Source organism: Bombus fervidus, chromosome 2 (assembly GCF_041682495.2).
Source record: "Bombus fervidus isolate BK054 chromosome 2, iyBomFerv1, whole genome shotgun sequence".
Taxonomy (NCBI): domain Eukaryota; kingdom Metazoa; phylum Arthropoda; class Insecta; order Hymenoptera; family Apidae; genus Bombus; species Bombus fervidus.
In genome coordinates, this window is record NC_091518.1 from 16,385,891 (window position 1) to 16,405,561 (window position 19,671).

At 34.3% G+C, this 19,671-nt stretch overlaps 1 protein-coding gene, 1 long non-coding RNA gene and 1 other non-coding gene across 7 annotated transcripts in view; all 3 read left to right on the forward strand.

Annotated features, from left to right (window-relative positions):
- The window catches only part of Wge (BAH domain and coiled-coil containing protein winged eye), a 335,350-nt gene that overhangs the window by 217,705 nt on the left and 97,974 nt on the right, over nucleotides 1-19,671 (forward strand). For all 5 annotated transcript variants that reach the window (XM_072022206.1, XM_072022207.1, XM_072022208.1 and 2 more), the window contains one exon: nucleotides 17,259-17,480. In XM_072022206.1, coding sequence (XP_071878307.1) covers nucleotides 17,279-17,480 — 202 coding nt within the window. In that variant the 5' untranslated portion in view covers nucleotides 17,259-17,278. The remainder of the gene's footprint in view (nucleotides 1-17,258; nucleotides 17,481-19,671) is intronic.
- Nucleotides 1-19,671, forward strand: part of LOC139998019 (uncharacterized) — a 268,768-nt gene that overhangs the window by 144,052 nt on the left and 105,045 nt on the right. The window lies entirely within an intron of this gene.
- Trnaf-gaa (transfer RNA phenylalanine (anticodon GAA)) lies at nucleotides 19,531-19,603 on the forward strand. Its single transcript has one exon. It is a non-coding gene; the product is annotated as a tRNA-Phe (tRNA).

Here is a 19,671-nt window from a genome sequence, read left to right on the forward strand (position 1 = left end):
TAAAGAACACCGTACTTTATTATATTCGACGATTATAATATAGTAATAAATAATAAAAATTAAACTAAAACAAAGGTAATAAGAGAAACATAACAAACATAAATCACCCACCCTTTGGTATGTAATTTCATAGCATAGAATCTATCGTCAAGTGAAATGAACATAAATAAATTAGTCGAACAGGTAATCAAAACAGAATTGCCAATAAACTACATCAACGAAATTGACAATTTGTTCGTTTCATTAGAATCGATATACTTTCTAAATTAACTTCTGCCCAATTATTTTCTTCTACAAATACCAACGATCGTCTCAATAAAAATATTGATCAAAATTGAATTATTCTGAACTATCGGAATTGGCTGAGCCAAAAAACGCCTTCATAACATTCCACGGCTCGACACCGTTGGGATACAACGTTTAAGGATTGACATCGAAGATTTCGAAGCACGTGATGCTACAAGAATTTATCGTTATGGGTGTCTTAACCGTGGGCGCCTATGTTTATATTGGAAAATGTGTATTCGTTTTATTGCGGAACGACAGTCGTTGTTACCGTTTCCGGCATGGCAGCCGCGCATGCACACGAAAATATGCATCGATGAAGGAAAAGCGGAATATTTGTCGTTCTTTCAGAAATTACGTCATTCCTACGGTTATTTTGTTTTCCTCTGATAACACGCAAGAACTTCCAGCCGTGCGTTCTCAAAGGGGAACCATGAACGATTGAGAGAGTTGAAATACTATTTGACGAATGGAACGGAATGCGCACACAATACAAAAATGCGATGAATTTGAGAGTCCAGAGAAATTTTAATTCGGTTGCGCACGCTAATGGAATTTTTCATTAAATACTTTCGCCTTCGTTCGGAAAATATAAAATTTCGTTTTGTCAAATAAAACTACGCAAAATAACTGTAACACCTACTTTTTTTTTTTACCGAGTTGACGAAAGAAAAAGTTCAAATGTTTTCCAAGTACAGAGAGTTGAAATCGAAAAATCAACAAAAACCTACCAATCATATTTTTTCCTGCGATCTTCACATCCTCAAACGTGGTCATTTCATGTATATATATGTATAACGTCGAGAAGATGGATGATATTTTTTTTTTTTATTATAGTCGAAGATTTTTTTGTTCTGCGTCTCATCAGTTATTTATCAAATCTCGTGGTAAAGGAACGTAAATTTACTTTTTCCTTTGGCACGGTGAATTATTAAATCGCTATGCGGAATCGTCGTGTCGCTAACAAACAATTAAAACAACGATGTGTATCACTGGAATCGCGATTAATTTACCTGTGTCAGTCGGCAGCGAATCCGCTCATTAGCTAACCCTCGATTTCAATGGGACGATTTAACAGGCCTTTCGTAATAAATGTTTCCGTGATGAAATTTGTGCTATTGTCGTAAATACAATAACATTCATTAAATCTAGTTTGCTGGCGTGTTTAAGAATCGCCCGTTTCCTCGGGACGATTATATTCCAGGGAATTCGTTCGGCAGGAAACAGCGAATCGATTCGATAATAGAAAACGTATCTCTGTATTTAATTTCGAAAATAATTGCACGTTCGATTGATCGAACGCTACAGTGAGTTTAGTAATTTTATCTCGTTCGATTACAATGAAATTTTTCATATTTTCTGCCCCCGAGTTCCATCGATTTTTACAACGTTTTCATTCTTTTTTTCTTTTTTTTTTTTGTTTCGATTATTGTATATGATAAATTGAGAAACTAACAACGTTTTCTTGCCTGTTGGTATTAATATTTGGCAATATATTGTTCACAAATAGTTTATCTCGTAAATACGAGATTGATCAAAAAATTTATAACGGGATATTATAGTGTTTCGACCAGAACAATGTCAGACTCCTAAGCAGTTTAGGAGCAAGAACGAGAATGTTTGGATTTAGTCAAGAACATATTCAGGCTTCCGTGAAAACTTATTAGAACCCGAAGTTTTGGGAATACAAGCACTTTACAAAGTGGTCTAGTATTATTATATTGGTATCTACTATTTTAGGGAGGTGCTTGAGATATAATATTTATTAGAGATTACGGGCAACATATCGTTTACAATGAAATAACGAGGATTAATTACATACTGATAAGACGAGAGAAGAGAAAAATGAGGGAACAATCCTTGATACGTTAGTGACAGTCCATCTCTTTATAATGTTAATATTAATCTTTTGATCTTTCATTTCATCTGCAATTTAGATATTTACGGTATGTAACTGGATATTTCATTTTATTTAACTATTTGGAAGTAATTTAACTATATCATTTTATTTAGCTATTTAATATGTTTCGCGAGTCATTCATTTTTATACTCATGGCTTTGAGCTCATCGTTTGGTTGGTTGTACATGTTTGTGTAGAACTACATTTTGTTGTTTTTATAATAGTAATAGAAAATATATATTTTTTCTAACTGAAAGTTTCATGTTACATCTATTATGAATTCATCAGCAACGAAATCATCTCGCTTTTCTTCTATGTTGGAATAATTACATTTCGTAGGATGATGAGTACACGATGAATTAATTATCTTACACTAGCCAGTTGTACAAGTGGTCGAAGGATATTTTATTCAGTTTAACTAACCAAACACAATTCTACAGCTGAAAACTTACGAAGCAGATTGCTCAGAATTTTGCAACAAACTGCCTGACACAATTACAAATTCAAAATCATCCTAGAAATGGAACAAATCTTCTCATCTTCATAGTATACTTCTTAGAATTCGAAACTATTCAAGAATCCCTAAAAATAAACTCCGAACGATTCTGAGTTACTTTATATCACTCTGTCTAGGAGTTTGAAACGCAACAGAATTCTCCAACATATCCAATCGCTTCATTAGTAGCTCAAAGTTTGTACTTTTGTGCTATCGTAAAAGTCATATATACCGTTTAGACACACAGTGTTCACATATCTCAATGCGATTATTTCACATAGATTGCCAATTGGCATTCTCTATGGATAACATAGTTAGAACGTCAATTGATCGTACTCTGTCGTTAAAGTGTTAAGAGATGCAGAAGCACATCGCGAGGTTTTCACAGGCAGACACGATTCGTCGTTTATTTCTCGTTCGCGGAGGAAAGTCTGAAAGAAAGAGAGGCCTGGAGAGTTCGCCTTTGAGAGAGAAACGCGTATTAAGTCGCCGACACAACAATAGACTCGCTTAGACAGTAGCCTCTCGTCGTTTCTCCTCCTCCTACTTCAATTCCACCTCCATGCCAGAGTTGAGTTCTCTCCTTCTACGGTATCAAACGGTTGTGTTTCTCTTTCCTGGGTCATAAAACCGTTCGACCGATGCAACATCGAATTGTGCAATCGACGAAATCAAAAAAGGGAACGAAACTGTTTTTTCAAAAGGGCTTTGGAAAAGATCACATAGCCAGGAAATAGAAAGGAAGATTAAGTACATACTGTACATCGATTACTAGAGAAACGAGTCTTTAGATGAGTCGCGTGAATCTGTGGTTAAAGATGAATGAATCGAGTTCATATTTTGTTTTGCGAAGGCTTTTTATTATCAAACTTTTAATAGATCAGTTAGTACTTAAGACATGCACTTACACTATTCTCATGCTTCAGAAAACGATATTTCAATAAATTGTAATTCAAGTTTAAGACCAATAAAAGTCTGATGAACTGAGAATTCAGGATAAAGGTTTCAAACAATGTTCAATACGATACAAAAAGCTGTACTGTACTGTACTGTATTTGAATGTACTGGACGTGCACTGGGCTGTACTACACTGTACTGTACTGTACTGCACTGTACTGGACTGGACTGGACTTGGAGACTGGACTTGGAGACTGGACTTGGAGACTGGACTTGGAGACTGGACTTGGAGACTGGACTTGGAGACTGGACTTGGAGACTGGACTTGGAGACTGGACTTGGAGACTGGACTTGGAGACTGGACTTGGAGACTGGACTTGGAGACTGGACTTGGAGACTGGACTTGGAGACTGGACTTGGAGACTGGACTTGGAGACTGGACTTGGAGACTGGACTTGGAGACTGGACTTGGAGACTGGACTTGGAGACTGGACTTGGAGACTGGACTTGGAGACTGGACTTGGAGACTGGACTTGGAGACTACTGGACTGGACTGGACTGGACTTGGAGACTACTGGACTGGACTGGACTTGGAGACTGTACTGGACTGTACTGGACTGGACTGTACTGGACTGGACTGGACTTGGAGACTGTACTGGACTAGACTGGACTTGGAGACTGTACTGGACTGGACTGGACTTGGAGACTGGACTATACCGCGGATACTTATGAACATTCTAAATTTTATAGATACACTTGAACAAATTAAAACCTGAGAGAAAGTTTGTTTCATCTACTAAATATTAAAGCATTTTACTTTGGATGTCCCATGTATATTTTAATAATATACGCATTTTAGAACTTTTAACTTTGTCATAAATGCATAAAAATCCACAGTCTAATTATTATCCTTGAATCTTGTTTCATAGTAAAGGCAAAGTATTAAAATAATCGTATGAAATATTAAAATAATGACAATAATTTTATTACGGATTTGCAAGCACTCTGGCTTGTCACAAAAACATTTTCAAATTCTCCATCGCTCTGTCTCCTGTCACAGCAAATCTTGTCACAGGTGTCTTGTTTCGTATTGTGCGCTTTCTCCGGTTTCTCTTGCTTTCCTGTATTCTTTCCCTCTCTATCTATGTTTCTTCTTTGTTGTTTTTTATTTTTTTCGTTTCTTTTCTTTACTTAACACGATTGTGATTGCTCTGCGGTGCGGTTTCCTTTCCGATGTTTCGCTCTTAATGATTTAGTTAAGGATTGCTATTTAATCGTTGAAGGATTCTATATGGCAGAGAATGAACTTGTAAGTGTCATTAAGGATAAAAGAAGATATCCTTGAATCCTTTATTCGGCTTCTTTCGGTTAATTAACGTTTTTACATACTTCGCTACTGTGAGTTGCGTCTTTTCTTTTCGCGTACTTGTTTTGAGGACTAAAAATTTAAATCTATTGGTGGAAGATTATCATATAAATAATGAGAGGATTGCTTGTAATATTATTCACAATGAGAAACATGGACTCGTAATTTTGTATGCTCGTATTATATTAGAATAATATTCTATAATGTTACTAACTTCTGGAGAAACTTGAATTTAGTATAATATGGTATGTTACTATTAGTTTTATAGACTATATCTTATATAGCTACTTCACTATTGTAGAGTTAAGGGTTGATACTGTACTTCTCTTTAAAGTGACTACAAAATTTAAAATGTTTATTAAGTAATAAATTACATGAATTAAAAGTTCGAAACTTTAAGTTCAATAATTCAAAACGAGTTAATACCCTATAATAGTTATAACTGACAAGAGAAAATAAATGAAGAATTTATAACAGTTGCGTGACAGTTTATGAGATTAAATTTGCAAACAAAGTGGAAAGATAAAATTAATAATACCGATTTCCATTTTCGAATTACAATGCCACTCATACTGTGTACATCGAAACTGTTAGGTTTGCATATATCGAAACAATGAATGAAAGTCGATGTCGTTGAACGGATTGAGGTTTTGGGGCTTTTTAATTCCGTACAAGATTCTGTAATACATACAAATATAACGTGGTCATTTATTGTAACAACTTAAATGTAAACTGAATAAATGCATATTTATTGGAAAAGGAATGACTAAAATATCTTTAAAATCTAAAGTATTGAAACTTGCAATCACCTAAACTCCAATGATTATGTATTTTAAGATGTAACATTTTATTAGAAAACAAATTTTTTAACCATTTCACATTCAATATCGAATACGTACATTGCACTTTTATGAGTTATAAATTAATTAAACGATAGATGTATCTCGTTTTCTATAAAACTGATCTTAAATTATATTATTTATTATATCGCGCCTTTGAAAAACTATTCGCAAAAATATATTTCTATTATTAACAACTAAGGAAATAATTTCTTTCACAGATTAAAAACAAAATTCGATCCTAATAATTTTAAAATAAAACAAGTTTCCTTTTTAATTTCTTTCTCCTGAAAACGATTCCTGTTCCTTCTCCAAAACTCTTCTTTTCATAGATATTCTAAATTCCATTCTTTTCTTTCGTTGTGCTCCAAGTACAGCGAATAACGTAATAATGTAAATTACATTTGACAAAGATACAGAAATGTCATTATATTTTGTACAGTGAGATTCAATGTACTGCAAGCGCGAGCAGTTTCATATGCAATAAATAGCTGCGATATTTTTTTAGGTTCGGTGAAAGTTCCGCAATAATCGCTAATTATCCACGTCAACTCTGTCTGTCTGTTTAATCACACGGGATATAATTCAACTTTGACTTCAAAGTCTACTCTTGTTCGATTTTTGCCTCAGCTTCGCGTTTCAAGCTTTTCCGCTTGAATAGAATTCGCATTGATAGCATAGACATTAATAAGAGGAATAAAAAGTGCATACAGCGACGTGCATTTCGAGCGATATGCAATATGCGCTCATCAATCTGTCTGCCTAGGTTCGCCATGTAAGCGGGACGATATTCTGTTTGAAAAACACACGTTATTTAATGCGAGTTATATGGTCGTGACTTTTACGATCTTCATACGACGGAAATGAATCTTTATATACTTTAATACGAAAGTAGATTATTTAATTCTTAATATACTCACAAACAGAAACCTTTTCTTTTTATAAAAACACACGTTTTTATGGAAACTTACGTGGCCTGGGCTTTTACGATTTTTATATTTACGAACTATAAAAAAAAATATATATATACGTAACGTTACGTAAATACCGATCCAATACAATTTAAATAAAACTATTATATATGCAAAATTATGTCATAATTTTTACACAACTCGGTAACTCTACAGTAACAAGAAAGTTGATGAATTTAAATTGTTATCACAAAAAGTTACTGACATTTTCTTTAATGCCAAGTATATAATTCATATTTCAATTTCTGATTGCACAATGTATAAGATCCATAAAATCTACAAAATTTACAGAGTCCATAAAAATACCGACTTCCAATGTCGTCAAATATTTACAAGAATATTTTTATTTCTGCCTAAACATATTCATATTCGCTAACCACTTGTAAATCGATGATCCTAATCGAACGGTGTGAAACCTTTTGAAACCGAGAAATGTCTGACAGTATCCACGTAATTCATGAAATAATTTGCCACGGACATTAATTAAAAAGCTCATAATTCGCGTTCATCCAGAAGAACGCATGGAAGATGATAAACGAGTCTTCAAGAGCAAACGACAATTAGGGAGGGCCGGTTGAATAGCGTTAAAAAATTAATTATCACCAGTCGTATACATATAACGTACATATGTACATATATATATATATTTCTGGGAAAAGCGTACAAAGTGTCGGTATAGTAATGGCGACAGTAAGACCTTGGAGACCAGCGCGAAGCACCAGAGGACTAATTACCGTTCTTGCGGTTATGGTGATATAGTTTCGGGTTAATCCGCGCGAGACCTCTTCCAGCATGTTCGTGTATTCGTATAAACCACAACCGTGAAATGAAAAAAAGGGGGTGGAAAAAATGAGAGAAAAAGAGGGGAAAAAAGTTTGGCTGCAAATCACATCGGCTGCAAGCGGCCGAATCTCTCTTTGCTCGCAGCGGCCTCGTTCAGGCCGCACCCTTGTGTACTTGAATTTACTACGCCATTCACGTTCGCGTCTACATAAATTGCTATGTCGAAACGTGCACGTGCGCTCTGTTCGTGTGTGCGTACACGCACACGCGTGTCAGAGTACGCGCCCCGTGACTTTCACGCGGAGAACACTTGCGACGCGCTTTCCTTCGCCGTCACCGCGAAAGGACTTCAAAGAATAGCACGTTGCATGATTCACGTTGGATTCACGGTGGCTTGTTACGTCGGACTTTGTAATATTTGTGACCGAATCTCTTTCAGTTAGTCTATGGCCGTGGGTTAGTTAACGAACAGGCAAACGATTCTCTACTTCCCGAGATTAAAGTCGATTAGATGGAAGTAGATTTGAGAAGCATGGAAGGTGGTGGTTGAAGCTCCTGTTTTGGCTCAACATTTACTATTACTCAACTCAACTCAATTTGGCTCAACTATTACTTTATTACTTTTCGTTATTTCGTACATTAAATGATTACTTTTGTGTCGTTTGTTTAAACAATTTGGGTGAAGGCTGTGTATACTTTTTTATGGCTTCATTTGCAGAATACACGAGAAAAATACAATAAGTTTATTTTTCTCGATTTCCTAATCTCATGTCGCTTGTGACTATAAAGAAGTATTTTAACATAATATAGATTGAAGAATACGTGATATGCCTATGATATTTTGTAAAAGATGGATATTGAATATTATTCGTAATAAAAAAAACACTAATAATATTAGCTTAATTGTTATCTTACAATTAATTCATCCTAATCATAAGTCTTCGTATAATATATGACTAACGTTATTAATGGTTTTAAATATTCAAGAAGATGACAAGACACATATTTAATCTCAAAATCAAATAAGAAGGTAGTTTTTATGTGTAACTGATACACTAAAAGTTATACAATTCCATTTAAAACGACGAGAATTTCTCCAAATTCCCCTGACCTTAACCTAGCAATCCATTTTTGTCAATATCTTACAACTGCCCTTTCTATTTTCTACAATCCTTCAATTTTTTAAACCACTTTCTACAGCCTAGTACATCTTTTAAAATCTTTGCGATAGTAGATTAAAATGGGAAATCCTGTAGAACATACGTGTATTTGTTACCACCAGCCTTGAACTTGTTAGCTCATAGAACATTCGCATTCTACTACTAGAAGCCGCATTACGAATAAACCTGGTGGGCCACCATGAGAAGCTCACACTCCATAGCAGGTTAAACTCTCGCGAAACAAGTTCCCTAACGCAAAGTAGCAAGCTCTGTAGCAGCTAGTCTCGTTCCCCCGAAACTTAACTGGAACCACTGCGACTCTACCAAAAATCGATCTCCATGCATACACGTACACGCGGATTTCTGTGTAAGAGTGGATTCAACACGCGGGACTGGGCACGTGCTCGAGGGTTGCATAGGATTGTGCAACCGAGATCCGCCAAATTGAGCGACAGAGAGTATAGGATTCCGAATATTTGAAACTTCACACAGAATAATCAAACTTGCTGCATGTTATGAGACACCATTTCTTTGCTCGCAAAATAATAACGAAGGAATGGGTAAACATCGTGTACTTTGAGTCCAGGAATCGCTAAGTTAGTTTTTCGATGCTGTATTTTCAGCCAGAAATTATTATGTCTGTACGCGTCGGAGGCTCTACGCTATCTCTTTATTTTTCCTCCGTGGAAATTTCGCGTATTTTCGCTTGCACGTTCGGAGGGCGGGAGAGTATTGTTGCTAGAGGAAGTTGGCGACGTAACGGGATTTGCTCCGGGCCCGGGCCGAGAGTCGCGACGTGACCGACCATGGCTGTCTGGGCTTGCGTCGCGGACCCTTTGGGAAATCCAGAGTTCAGGAGATCAGCAATTTTCTATTGAGAGCGTCGTAAAATACTCTAACGAATGATGCCCCGAAGAAAGTTGTTTATTGAAACTAACGGCTTCCTAAAAAATAGTTTCGCTGTTTTTATGTTGTGAACAGACAGCTAGCTGCTTGTACGACAATTTCTTGTTTGTCAGCGCAGCTGACCGCTGTTAGCAGGATTATCTGAATCCGTGAAAATCGGTAAAAGAAGCGGAGAAGCGTTACCAGTTTTGCGTAATCCTGTGTAATTCTACTGTATTCATTATCCAATTCGTTCGACCGCTGATTCGAAGTGCAAGCTTGAAATGATAAAACGTTCAATGGAAAAATATAGGTCAGTCGGGAGCGAGTGCTCGATCGTGCTTACTCTTTGAACCGCTAGCGAGACGAAAGTGGTCGTATTATAGAGAAAAAGGGGAAACTCGTTTCTCTTTGACGTGATTTAAACGCTTTTCGAAGCTTTACCGGGGTTTCAAGCTCGTCCGGTGAACTGTTGGTCCGATCCTGTTTGGTCCCGAGATTCACTCGGGGGATACACGTTCGGATGGCCACCGTATGAATACAATGGTAAAGACTGTTTCAGCTGTTTGATTAAATACGGCGATGGAAATTCGTTGTTTAAATGGATACCGGCTTTTTGGAGATTTGATTCGTTGGATTGGAATTGGAAATACGAGAAAATTTGTGAAAAAAACCCACCGTAAGATAAAGTGGAGAATTAAATAAATATTGTTGGGAGATTTAGTTCTGTTTGTTTAAGCTGTAGTTACATTTGAACTGATAGTCGTTGTTTCCGTGAAAGTTAAAGTACAAATTTATCGTAATAGCGCTGTGTTGAAAATGAAAAAATATATTTTAACAGTGTTACGAATTCTGTCACCGTGACGAAACAATTGATTCAGTAATGATTATCAGGATCTGGGAAAAAATTGAACAATTCGATAATAATCCTTAATTTTGAAGAAATATAAATGCCATCCCGTGCTAAAGTTGAATAATTTTTATTATATTTATTTTCGAGATATAGAAAACATATACAGATGATTTTAGTATTAAAGATTCATATTGTGACGTTTATTATTTCTAAAATTTTGTCTTGCATCATGTTACGAAATATTGTTACAAGGCGATCTACTTGCACTGATAAATTTAGAATACTTTGATAAAGTTTGTACCACGTGTAACAAACATTGAAAGTATGATACAATTCAATTCGATAGTATATCTTACGAAACATCTTCATTGAGTTTTCAAGTATTATAATTGAAGACTGCACGAAAGGAACAGAATAAGTCACATTTCCTACTTTTCATAGGGAAATCAGTTTTTAAAAATGTTTCATTATTTGATTTTGGATTTATTGGCGTTTTGGCGTGTTTTTTGTCCTCCTCAAATTGTTTTTAAATATTCCTCGTCATAGTATTAAAACATTGCTTGTCTTAATAATTATACCTTTGACTTTCGCAAACCTTCATCAACTTCTATCGTATTAAAATTCTCCTCTTTAATCTAATTTAACGTTACAGTATATTCGACAAAAATGAACTTGCTATGTTCTGTTTTCTGTGATATTGCATTCATAACGTTAAACAAAAATTCCTTCGTTGCACACTGTCATCAAGTTACCACTTAAACATGCAAAACATTGAATATGAAAGTACAGATTTAACGAGTTAACATTTTGTACAAATCTACTCTATTGTATGACGCGAGAGGCCTTGAATTTTCAAAGGAAAATTGTAAAGAAATAAAATTGACAGAAACAGAAAGTTTGAGAGTCCTGCCAGCGACCTAATTCTTAATTTCCCTTGCTTCTGGCTGGCTGCAAGGGCGTAGAAGAGCGACGAAGGGCTGTGAGGCGGAGGAGGGATAGAAGAACAGGTTTTCAGGTCGGTAGGGTACGAGAAGGGCCTCGCCATGAATCGTGACTACCTGACGACGTAGTGCTGGCCCCTTTTACGGCTGGAAAATGGTGAACAGGTGCTCGTAAAAATCTGACGCCTCCGACTTTTCTTGCCTTCCCCTTCTTAGTTGTGCACGGTACAAATTACAGGATCAAGAACCGCGGGTTCTCGTGGACCCTTAATTATCGAGCGCAGAGTCGGTCGTCGAATTTCTTAACAACCTACCGGAATATCCTGCGTGTAAATTCGATTGAGAAAACCAGTATATTGCGTTTAGAGCATAGAACGTTGTGATTATGGGCGTAAATCCACAGAAGACTAGGTTTAATTTACGTGTATGTTTAATAATTCAGGAGTTGAGACGGTAAATGATGTAAATGTTAGAAATTAAAAAGTTTCTAATAGAATAAAAAAGCACATTTCTGTTAATGTTAGCTTTATTCTTTGAAGTATAGATTTTCAGTGTTTATAATCTTCACAGACTTAATTAACCTACTAAAGCTAGTAAAAGTACCTTATCTTGTTGCAATATGAGCTACTGTGTTGTAAATCGTCTGTTCCTTTTTAAGGATAAAACCTAATTTTAGTAATACATTAACATATCTCTCTATAAAATAATATACACAACAGTATAAAAAAGGTTGAAGTATGAGAAAAAAGTAATTCGTAAATTTTAAGAGGACATACGACCCGCCTCGTCCATTATAAAATATTTCTGGGTTTAAAATCCTTTTTCGCAGACAAAGTATATTTGTATTTAATAGTACTATCTTTTATTAATTAAATTAACTGAAATGCGTACACGATGTAGATATGTGAGTATACATCCTGTCATATTAGCTACACATCGCTACTTCGAATCTCACACGGGCAATTTTTGTAATTACGTTTCAGCATTTATTTCTTTGAATTCAAATTTCCTCCAGGCTGAAACGTTCAAAAATTAGTTTAACGATAACTTTCATGCTCGTATAACACGGTTTCATGCAAATCGTTTACAGAGTGTAATAAAGTAAAGAACAAATGCAAGGAAACTTTGACACTGCAATGAATACTCGAGTCTATTGAGACTAGGAGACTAACAGAGTTAAAGAAAAGTTGTAAGAAAAGATGCAACGGAGTTACAGAGGTTGAATTCTTTTCGTAACTTTCAAGAAACTTTAGTTTCCAACATTTTGAAAATTACAGACTCATTCTCGACTTCTCTCCGTTTATTCGCTAAAATAACTGAACTGGCTAAAGTATATTAATATATTCTTAAAGTTTAAAATTTATTCTCGTAAAGGAAAGCAAGTAGCTAATGTAATTAGCTTATCATCACATGATCATCTAAATTAAATATCACAAATATACAATTTTTCACCAAACATGACCTATAACTTATAACTTGTCAAATTTACTTGTGATTTGGAAAATTTTACTGATAATGTTAGCTTGGTCATGCAAGAGCGCTCAGATATTTATGCAAATTTACATTTTCCAGAACACGTTTGGAAAAGCTAAGTCCTCTAAATATTACAGTAAATACATTATCCTCTGATACTTACTACATTCTTACACGCTATGTATTGTACATGTATGTATAACACATTCATTTTGTATCTTGAAATCTTCCATAAATGTCCACAGTTTAATAGTCACACTCCGTTCAATACTTACTGTCTCATAATAATTGTATTTAACACAGTATTTCTCACACGCGAACACCATAAATTGCCTCTCGATCACTTTTTACGTCTCTTCAAATTTCGATCAACTCCCTAAAATTCCCACGCGATACACAATAAAGAAAAAGAAGAAGCAACATCTCAATTTTCTACGTGTAAATTATTAGCCCGAATCAAAACTCGTTATTTGTGTATTCTGAATCGGTAGTTGGGAACGTCGAGTCGCACACTGGCCACTTAATCATTATAATTCACGGACACGATCGGTAGCGACGTTAATCGCCGCGTACTTACATCTCCACAAACATACACCCGACCGATTGACAGTTTATTGACGGTTATTATCGCGTGAGTTTAACAAGAGCAACTAAGGCGTATTTCCACATAGCGAAAGCAAGAGAGATATCGTATTCGCACGTGCAGCTTTTTTCGACACGCGACATCCGTCGTTTTCTCCAGCTGGAAGTTCGCTTGAATTTCAGGTCGTCGCACCGGGCTCATTATCCTGTTCCGCAAGTATCCTGATTTATCCCGCGGTTCTGAATAATTCCAACGACGATACTGGCGTGAAACCTGCAAGGTGTTTTAAGAGTGATTCACTTTCAGGTTCACTTCCATCGCTTCTTTCTCTTCTTTTTACGGTTTTTGAAAATGAATATGTTTGGTGATACGGAAAGTTTCTCTGCGAAAGGGATAAAAGTTCGGAGAAAATTTGGGAGAGGATGTGGGAAATAAAGGATCGTTGAACGTGAATTTTAATTAATATTCTTCTTACACGTTTGTCAGATATTATCAAATTATATTCAAGTATATTCAAGTATATTCAATTTCGTGTCGTTTGGTAGTATGTACCGTCATACGATAAAAAAATATAAAAAATGGATACTGCGATAACGGTAGGATCTGTTAAGAAAATGCTTCACTGGAAAACAATCACGAAAACTTCAGTTCACTGTAAGTCCCTGACGAAATCAAATTGTATTAAAATTGTATTGAATTGTATTATGAGGACAAATTGTAATTATATTAATATTCATTGTATATTAATTAGCCTAAAAAATAACCTAAAGGAATTAAAATAATTTATTTAGTTTTGTTTAATTCCGATTTAGTATCTGAAGAAATAGAGTACGTTGTATGAAAAAAATGTTATACGTAAAAGCTTTATAAAATTAAGAAATTATCTTGAAAGAAACGACCAAGAATTAAAAAGAAGAAATACGTCCCTTGTATACAAGTATCCAAAGTACTTCAATTGTTCCATTATGATATATATCACAATCGCACTTCTGTGTTTGTTTATATACATATCTCAGAAACACTCGATTATTCTTCAGAACTTGTTACAGCCTCCAGTCATCCACAAAAAGTATTCGATGTACATACACGAACCATGTAATTTGATATTTTCTAGAATATACGATACAATCAATTGCAAATTATCCACCGTTTTTTGTTACTCGAAAAATGACAATTTTTCGACAAAGTATACGCAACGTATATTTTACGATTTCTCGTATAACTCCTCTCATCATTAAAATCCTGTCGTTAACAAATTTCTTCGGTAAAAAGATTTCTCCGAGTACGTCGTTTCCGCAACCCCTGTATTTTAGCGCGCAAGAAAAAGACGTGAACTCATACTTAGAGATTTGTGTATCAAATGGAACTATAGCGATGTGTGTGTGTGTGCGTGTGTGTGTACCTAAGAGAGAGTACATTATGCTTGCCGACCTGTTGCTACCCCTCCTCCGTTTCTACCGCTTCTCAACCCTCCATGGCCATCCCTTCGGTGAATCACCCTCTGCTAGAAAATGGCGAAGCTCTCGCTTCGTTCAGCTCATTGAGAATGTTCTATATTCTATCTCGACCTCTGTCTGTCCCCTCTTTTCTTGCTTTCTTTTTGCACGAGGTTACATTGGTCCAGGCGCCAACGATACTACGCCACCCACGATGTGTTCACGCGGCTTTCTGGCCCTTACATTTCATTCTTCTTCCTGTTCCGTTTCCTGTTCCGTGGAAATGAAGGGCGATGAAAGAGAAGAGAGCGTGGGTTTTTAATTTCGCTAATTTTTAGTTGAGCTCGGATGTTCGATGTTTTTCGGTGATTTTTTATCCATTGTCGTTTTTAGAATATTTGCATACATATTTAAAAAGCAAGAGATTTTTCTTTCATTTTAAGAAATATAGAAATTTGAAGAAACGATTGTTTATTCGTTAATTTATTAAAAAATTATGTATCGGAACGTTAACAAAGTTGAAGCAGTGATTATTATTCGTTCCTTAATTTTTTAATTAATTAAGTTTTTGATGATTATATATGTCGCGTTTCGAGTAACTGTGTTATCCTTAATCTTTTATATAGATATTAGGTTGTCCGGAAAGTTTATTTCGTTTTATAAGGAAATAATAGACGCACAATGTTTTTTGTTTTATATTAGTTCATTGAATTATGCACGAACGTAATAATAGAAATATAAAGAAATGGATCATACCTAATTTAATAAAATAATATAAAACAGAAATTGTTGATCATTTATTATTACCTTATGAAACGAAAGAAACTTATCGGACAACCTAATACATGATTTTCGTTAACCTTGTAGCCTGTTTTATGTATATTTCTGTGGAAGTATGTGAATTGTAATTTTTGAACTATCAGTAACACGGAAGACAAAAAAAAAAAGATTCTTCCTTTTCTTGATAAACCATATAGTTTCTTAATTAGCTTCTCATTTCTTTGAGGGTTTTTACATATATCGCGTCTGAAATATATCTGCATTAATTGGCACTAGTTGACTATTAAATGTACCAAATTACTTAAATGATACTATTCAAATAGTATTGCTAGTAGTATATAAATGCAATTTTTCTTTTTTGTTTATTTTTCAATTTCCATCATTTTCTGGAATATTATCTGTAATATAAGAAACTTTGTCGTAGATTAATTTCATGGGTACCTCTACTAAAGCAATTCTATTTTAATCCATTCTCCTTTCTTTTGAATTTCATTTTAATGTCAAATTAACCTGTTATTTCTGCGTAGTTTCTTTTCTCCTGCAACTGACGAAAGATACGTATTTTCATATTTCGTTCTTCACGTTCATCTCGCTGTTAGTGTTTCATCGTTCCTATTTTGTTTTACTAAACGTGGCTACCAAATTTCCTTTTACTGCATGTGTTCCTATTGATCCTTTGATATCCATGATCCATAGGCACAAGTGTGCAGAGAGATTAACGATGAAAAGTTGATTCCGATAGCCAGATACTGGCATCTGCTTTTCCCTATATCTTTCGATTCACCGACTAGGAAAATGATGAACGAAGCGAAACGTCACATCGTTCGTTATTAACACGCTCGCATAGCCTGTATGTCATATATTGTCTATGGTGAATTTTCCATTCAACTCATTGCAATTTTCGGTACATGTAAAATAAATAACAACGTAAAACTGAAAGAAAAGTCGGTGTCAACTATTAGGTTAATTAATTAAAAAAGGGTATTAAAGGTTACACAAAAAGTCGCAATGAAAATTATTAAAAATCGTGCAACATGTAACGCGTGAATAGGGTAAAATATCTAATTCAGAGTGAAGAATAGCATTGCGATCGTTATTTTTTAGCATTTGGAATCTACCTTCTAGTTGGAATCTAATTCTAATTTTCAATGTGTTCAAAGTAGTTTTGTCGATGTATCATAACTTTCCACAAAACTAGAAAATTTTCTTTAAAATGTATCGTTGCACTAACTTTGTCACCACTTAAAAATGTTTACAAAGGAAGAATTTGGTAAAAATTATTGTAGTAATTCTGCTCTATACCTTAGTAAAAACTTCTTAAAAAATTTCACAAGAAAATTTTACCTAGTTTTAAATTTCTATCTATTCGAATCTCTTGCTTCCAATGTTCTTCATATTTTCTATGAATATAATTTTACAAGAAAAATCTAATCGCATTCTAAATATAAGCCATCTTTAACTTTAGAACACCAATGTAACCCTAAAAAACTATAATTTTTATAATTTTGATAACATTATAATCCTTAAATTTGTTGTAAAACATTCATCGAATGTAATGTGACAGTTTACAAATATTTTAATCGTCAAATTCTGTTCGTGTTATTTTTCAGCCTCGGGAGGGGGAGGTTCGATGTTGGTCCCTCCCGTGGCCCAAAGTGGGACTGGGGATCGTCCCGTGGGCGACACGGGTGCCCGGGCCCAACAGACGTCCGGCCCTGCCGCGGCAGCAACCCTATGGCCCTTAGCACCTGCACAGTCCAATCAGGTTCCGAACCAGCAGTCTCAGGGTATTCCACCTCTGGCCGCCACCCCCGCGCCGACTCACAACCAAGGTACGCTATTTACCTTGTATTAATCAATAAACAATTATTTTTTACTTTTTTATCCAAACGACTGAGAAACACTTTGAAATATATGCCACTTTACAAAACGATAATCAGTTTGGGTTTAATGGACGACCTGATAACGATCTGAAATTTTCTATCGATGAATCATTTATCAAGGGAAAGAAAATTGAGATTTAAGAAAAAAGATTATGTCATGAATATTGTACGATACGATAACAATGAGGATATTTTAGAATAAAAATTTTTATGAAAAGAATATCGCAATATAAGGTAGATGGATCAAATGATATAACTGAAAATTTTACAAGTAATTTTATAAAGTTTTATAAAGTAATATTTTCCACCCTTGATATTCATATACGTTTGAACGTACTAACGTTGTTTAGACTGTGAAAGAAGCGTCTCATACGGAAGTAAAACTTCAAACTGTAGAATGAGATAACATATAAAATTCCTCGATAAAAAGAAATTCTTCTATTTGTTACACGAATTCTTCTGGCAATATCTCGATTTGTAATGTTCCTATAAAGTTAAAACGTTCTTATTTGCGTCATGCAAATCAATTATTTTTAAGTAATAAAAATATTGTAACTTTAGATGGAAAAATATTTATTTTGTAATATTTAATCGTAAAATATGCAATATATTTATTTAATTTAATATTTGATACGAATGATGTAATATTCTCTGTTATAAAATATCTTTATTTGATTTAATATTTAATATCGATAATTTGATATTCTTATAGAAATTAAACGTTCTGCTTTTTTAATTGAATTTTTAATATTTACGCGTAAATCATTTGTTCTGAGATTTCCAAAAATGAAAAAAGAATCGATATGAAAAAAATAAAATATTTCCTAACAAAAAGAATAAAGTATCTATAAAATTTATTTAATAAGGCGTGGCAATATCTATCGTACCTCCACGTAAATACATATATACGCAAATACAGCTTTTTCTCGATAGTACAGAATCTTATCTATAAGATGCGTCTTCCTTGTTATAAATTAAATTGGTTTTGAAGCAATTGTTAAATCTAATTTTCATTATCTTATTATTGCCCAGTGTGATATAAATATCAGTATTTTAACAAATCGCTTGGTGTATTAATTGACAAACAAGCGTTGATAAATGACTGTTTTCCAGTTAAAAAGTACTAGATTTCTTAAGTTTATCGTCAAGTATATATGTATTTACGAATGTCGATCTTATCATCGAGAGAAATACTTTTAACAATCAACCAACGTAGCTAGAATATTAGATTACTTGCTCAACAAAAATTGGTAATAATTATAAGTCATAATTTGAATTATTTATTCAGATATGGTTTGTCATTCATAATTAAACTGTAATGTAGTTTTATATAATATTACGAAATTACGGGTAATGTTAAAGATTATCCTCGTAAATGATTGAAATTGTTGGATTATAGAAATTGTCATTATATTGCAAAATATATATTTGCCGAATTTAAAAAGCCTGAAATATTAATGTTATAAATTTCGAGCATCAGCATAGCAGGAAATCACGAAAAGCTTGCTGCACAAAGTACAAATTATAATCCCAAATTCGATAATAACGCAAAATGTCTGATTCGATGTATCGTAAAGTTTTTAATTCATAAAACTTATTATTACACTTTCATACTTGCAATGTGCAATTCATTCATGTACGTATTATTACATAATTCATGTTTTTGCGAATGAAAAATTAAAGAAGGAAGAAAAAAAAATAATTTCCCTTGAATAAAATGTACAGTTCGTATTTAAATCATTTCCGTTTAAAATATCACGATATTTGAGTTATTTTCCAATCCGAAAATTTATAACGAATCATTAATTAAAGATTAACGGCAATTTCATATTGATTTTCCTGATAAATTTTTACTACACATTGCAGAAAAAAAATTAACACCTTTAAAACGTAATATTTATTTAAAATAAACAAAATTATATCTTCTCTCCCTTAACCCGATTTTCTTAATTTCGTAATCGAATCTCCGGTTATAGCTGCATCGCAGTGGTTGGCACAAGCCGAAATAGCTCAGTTGGGAGAGCGTTAGACTGAAGATCTAAATGTCCCCGGTTCAATCCCGGGTTTCGGCAAGTGGTTTTTTTTTCTTGTAGTTACGTAATTTTACAGGCAGATCACTATAAGTAGAGTATAGAAAGCA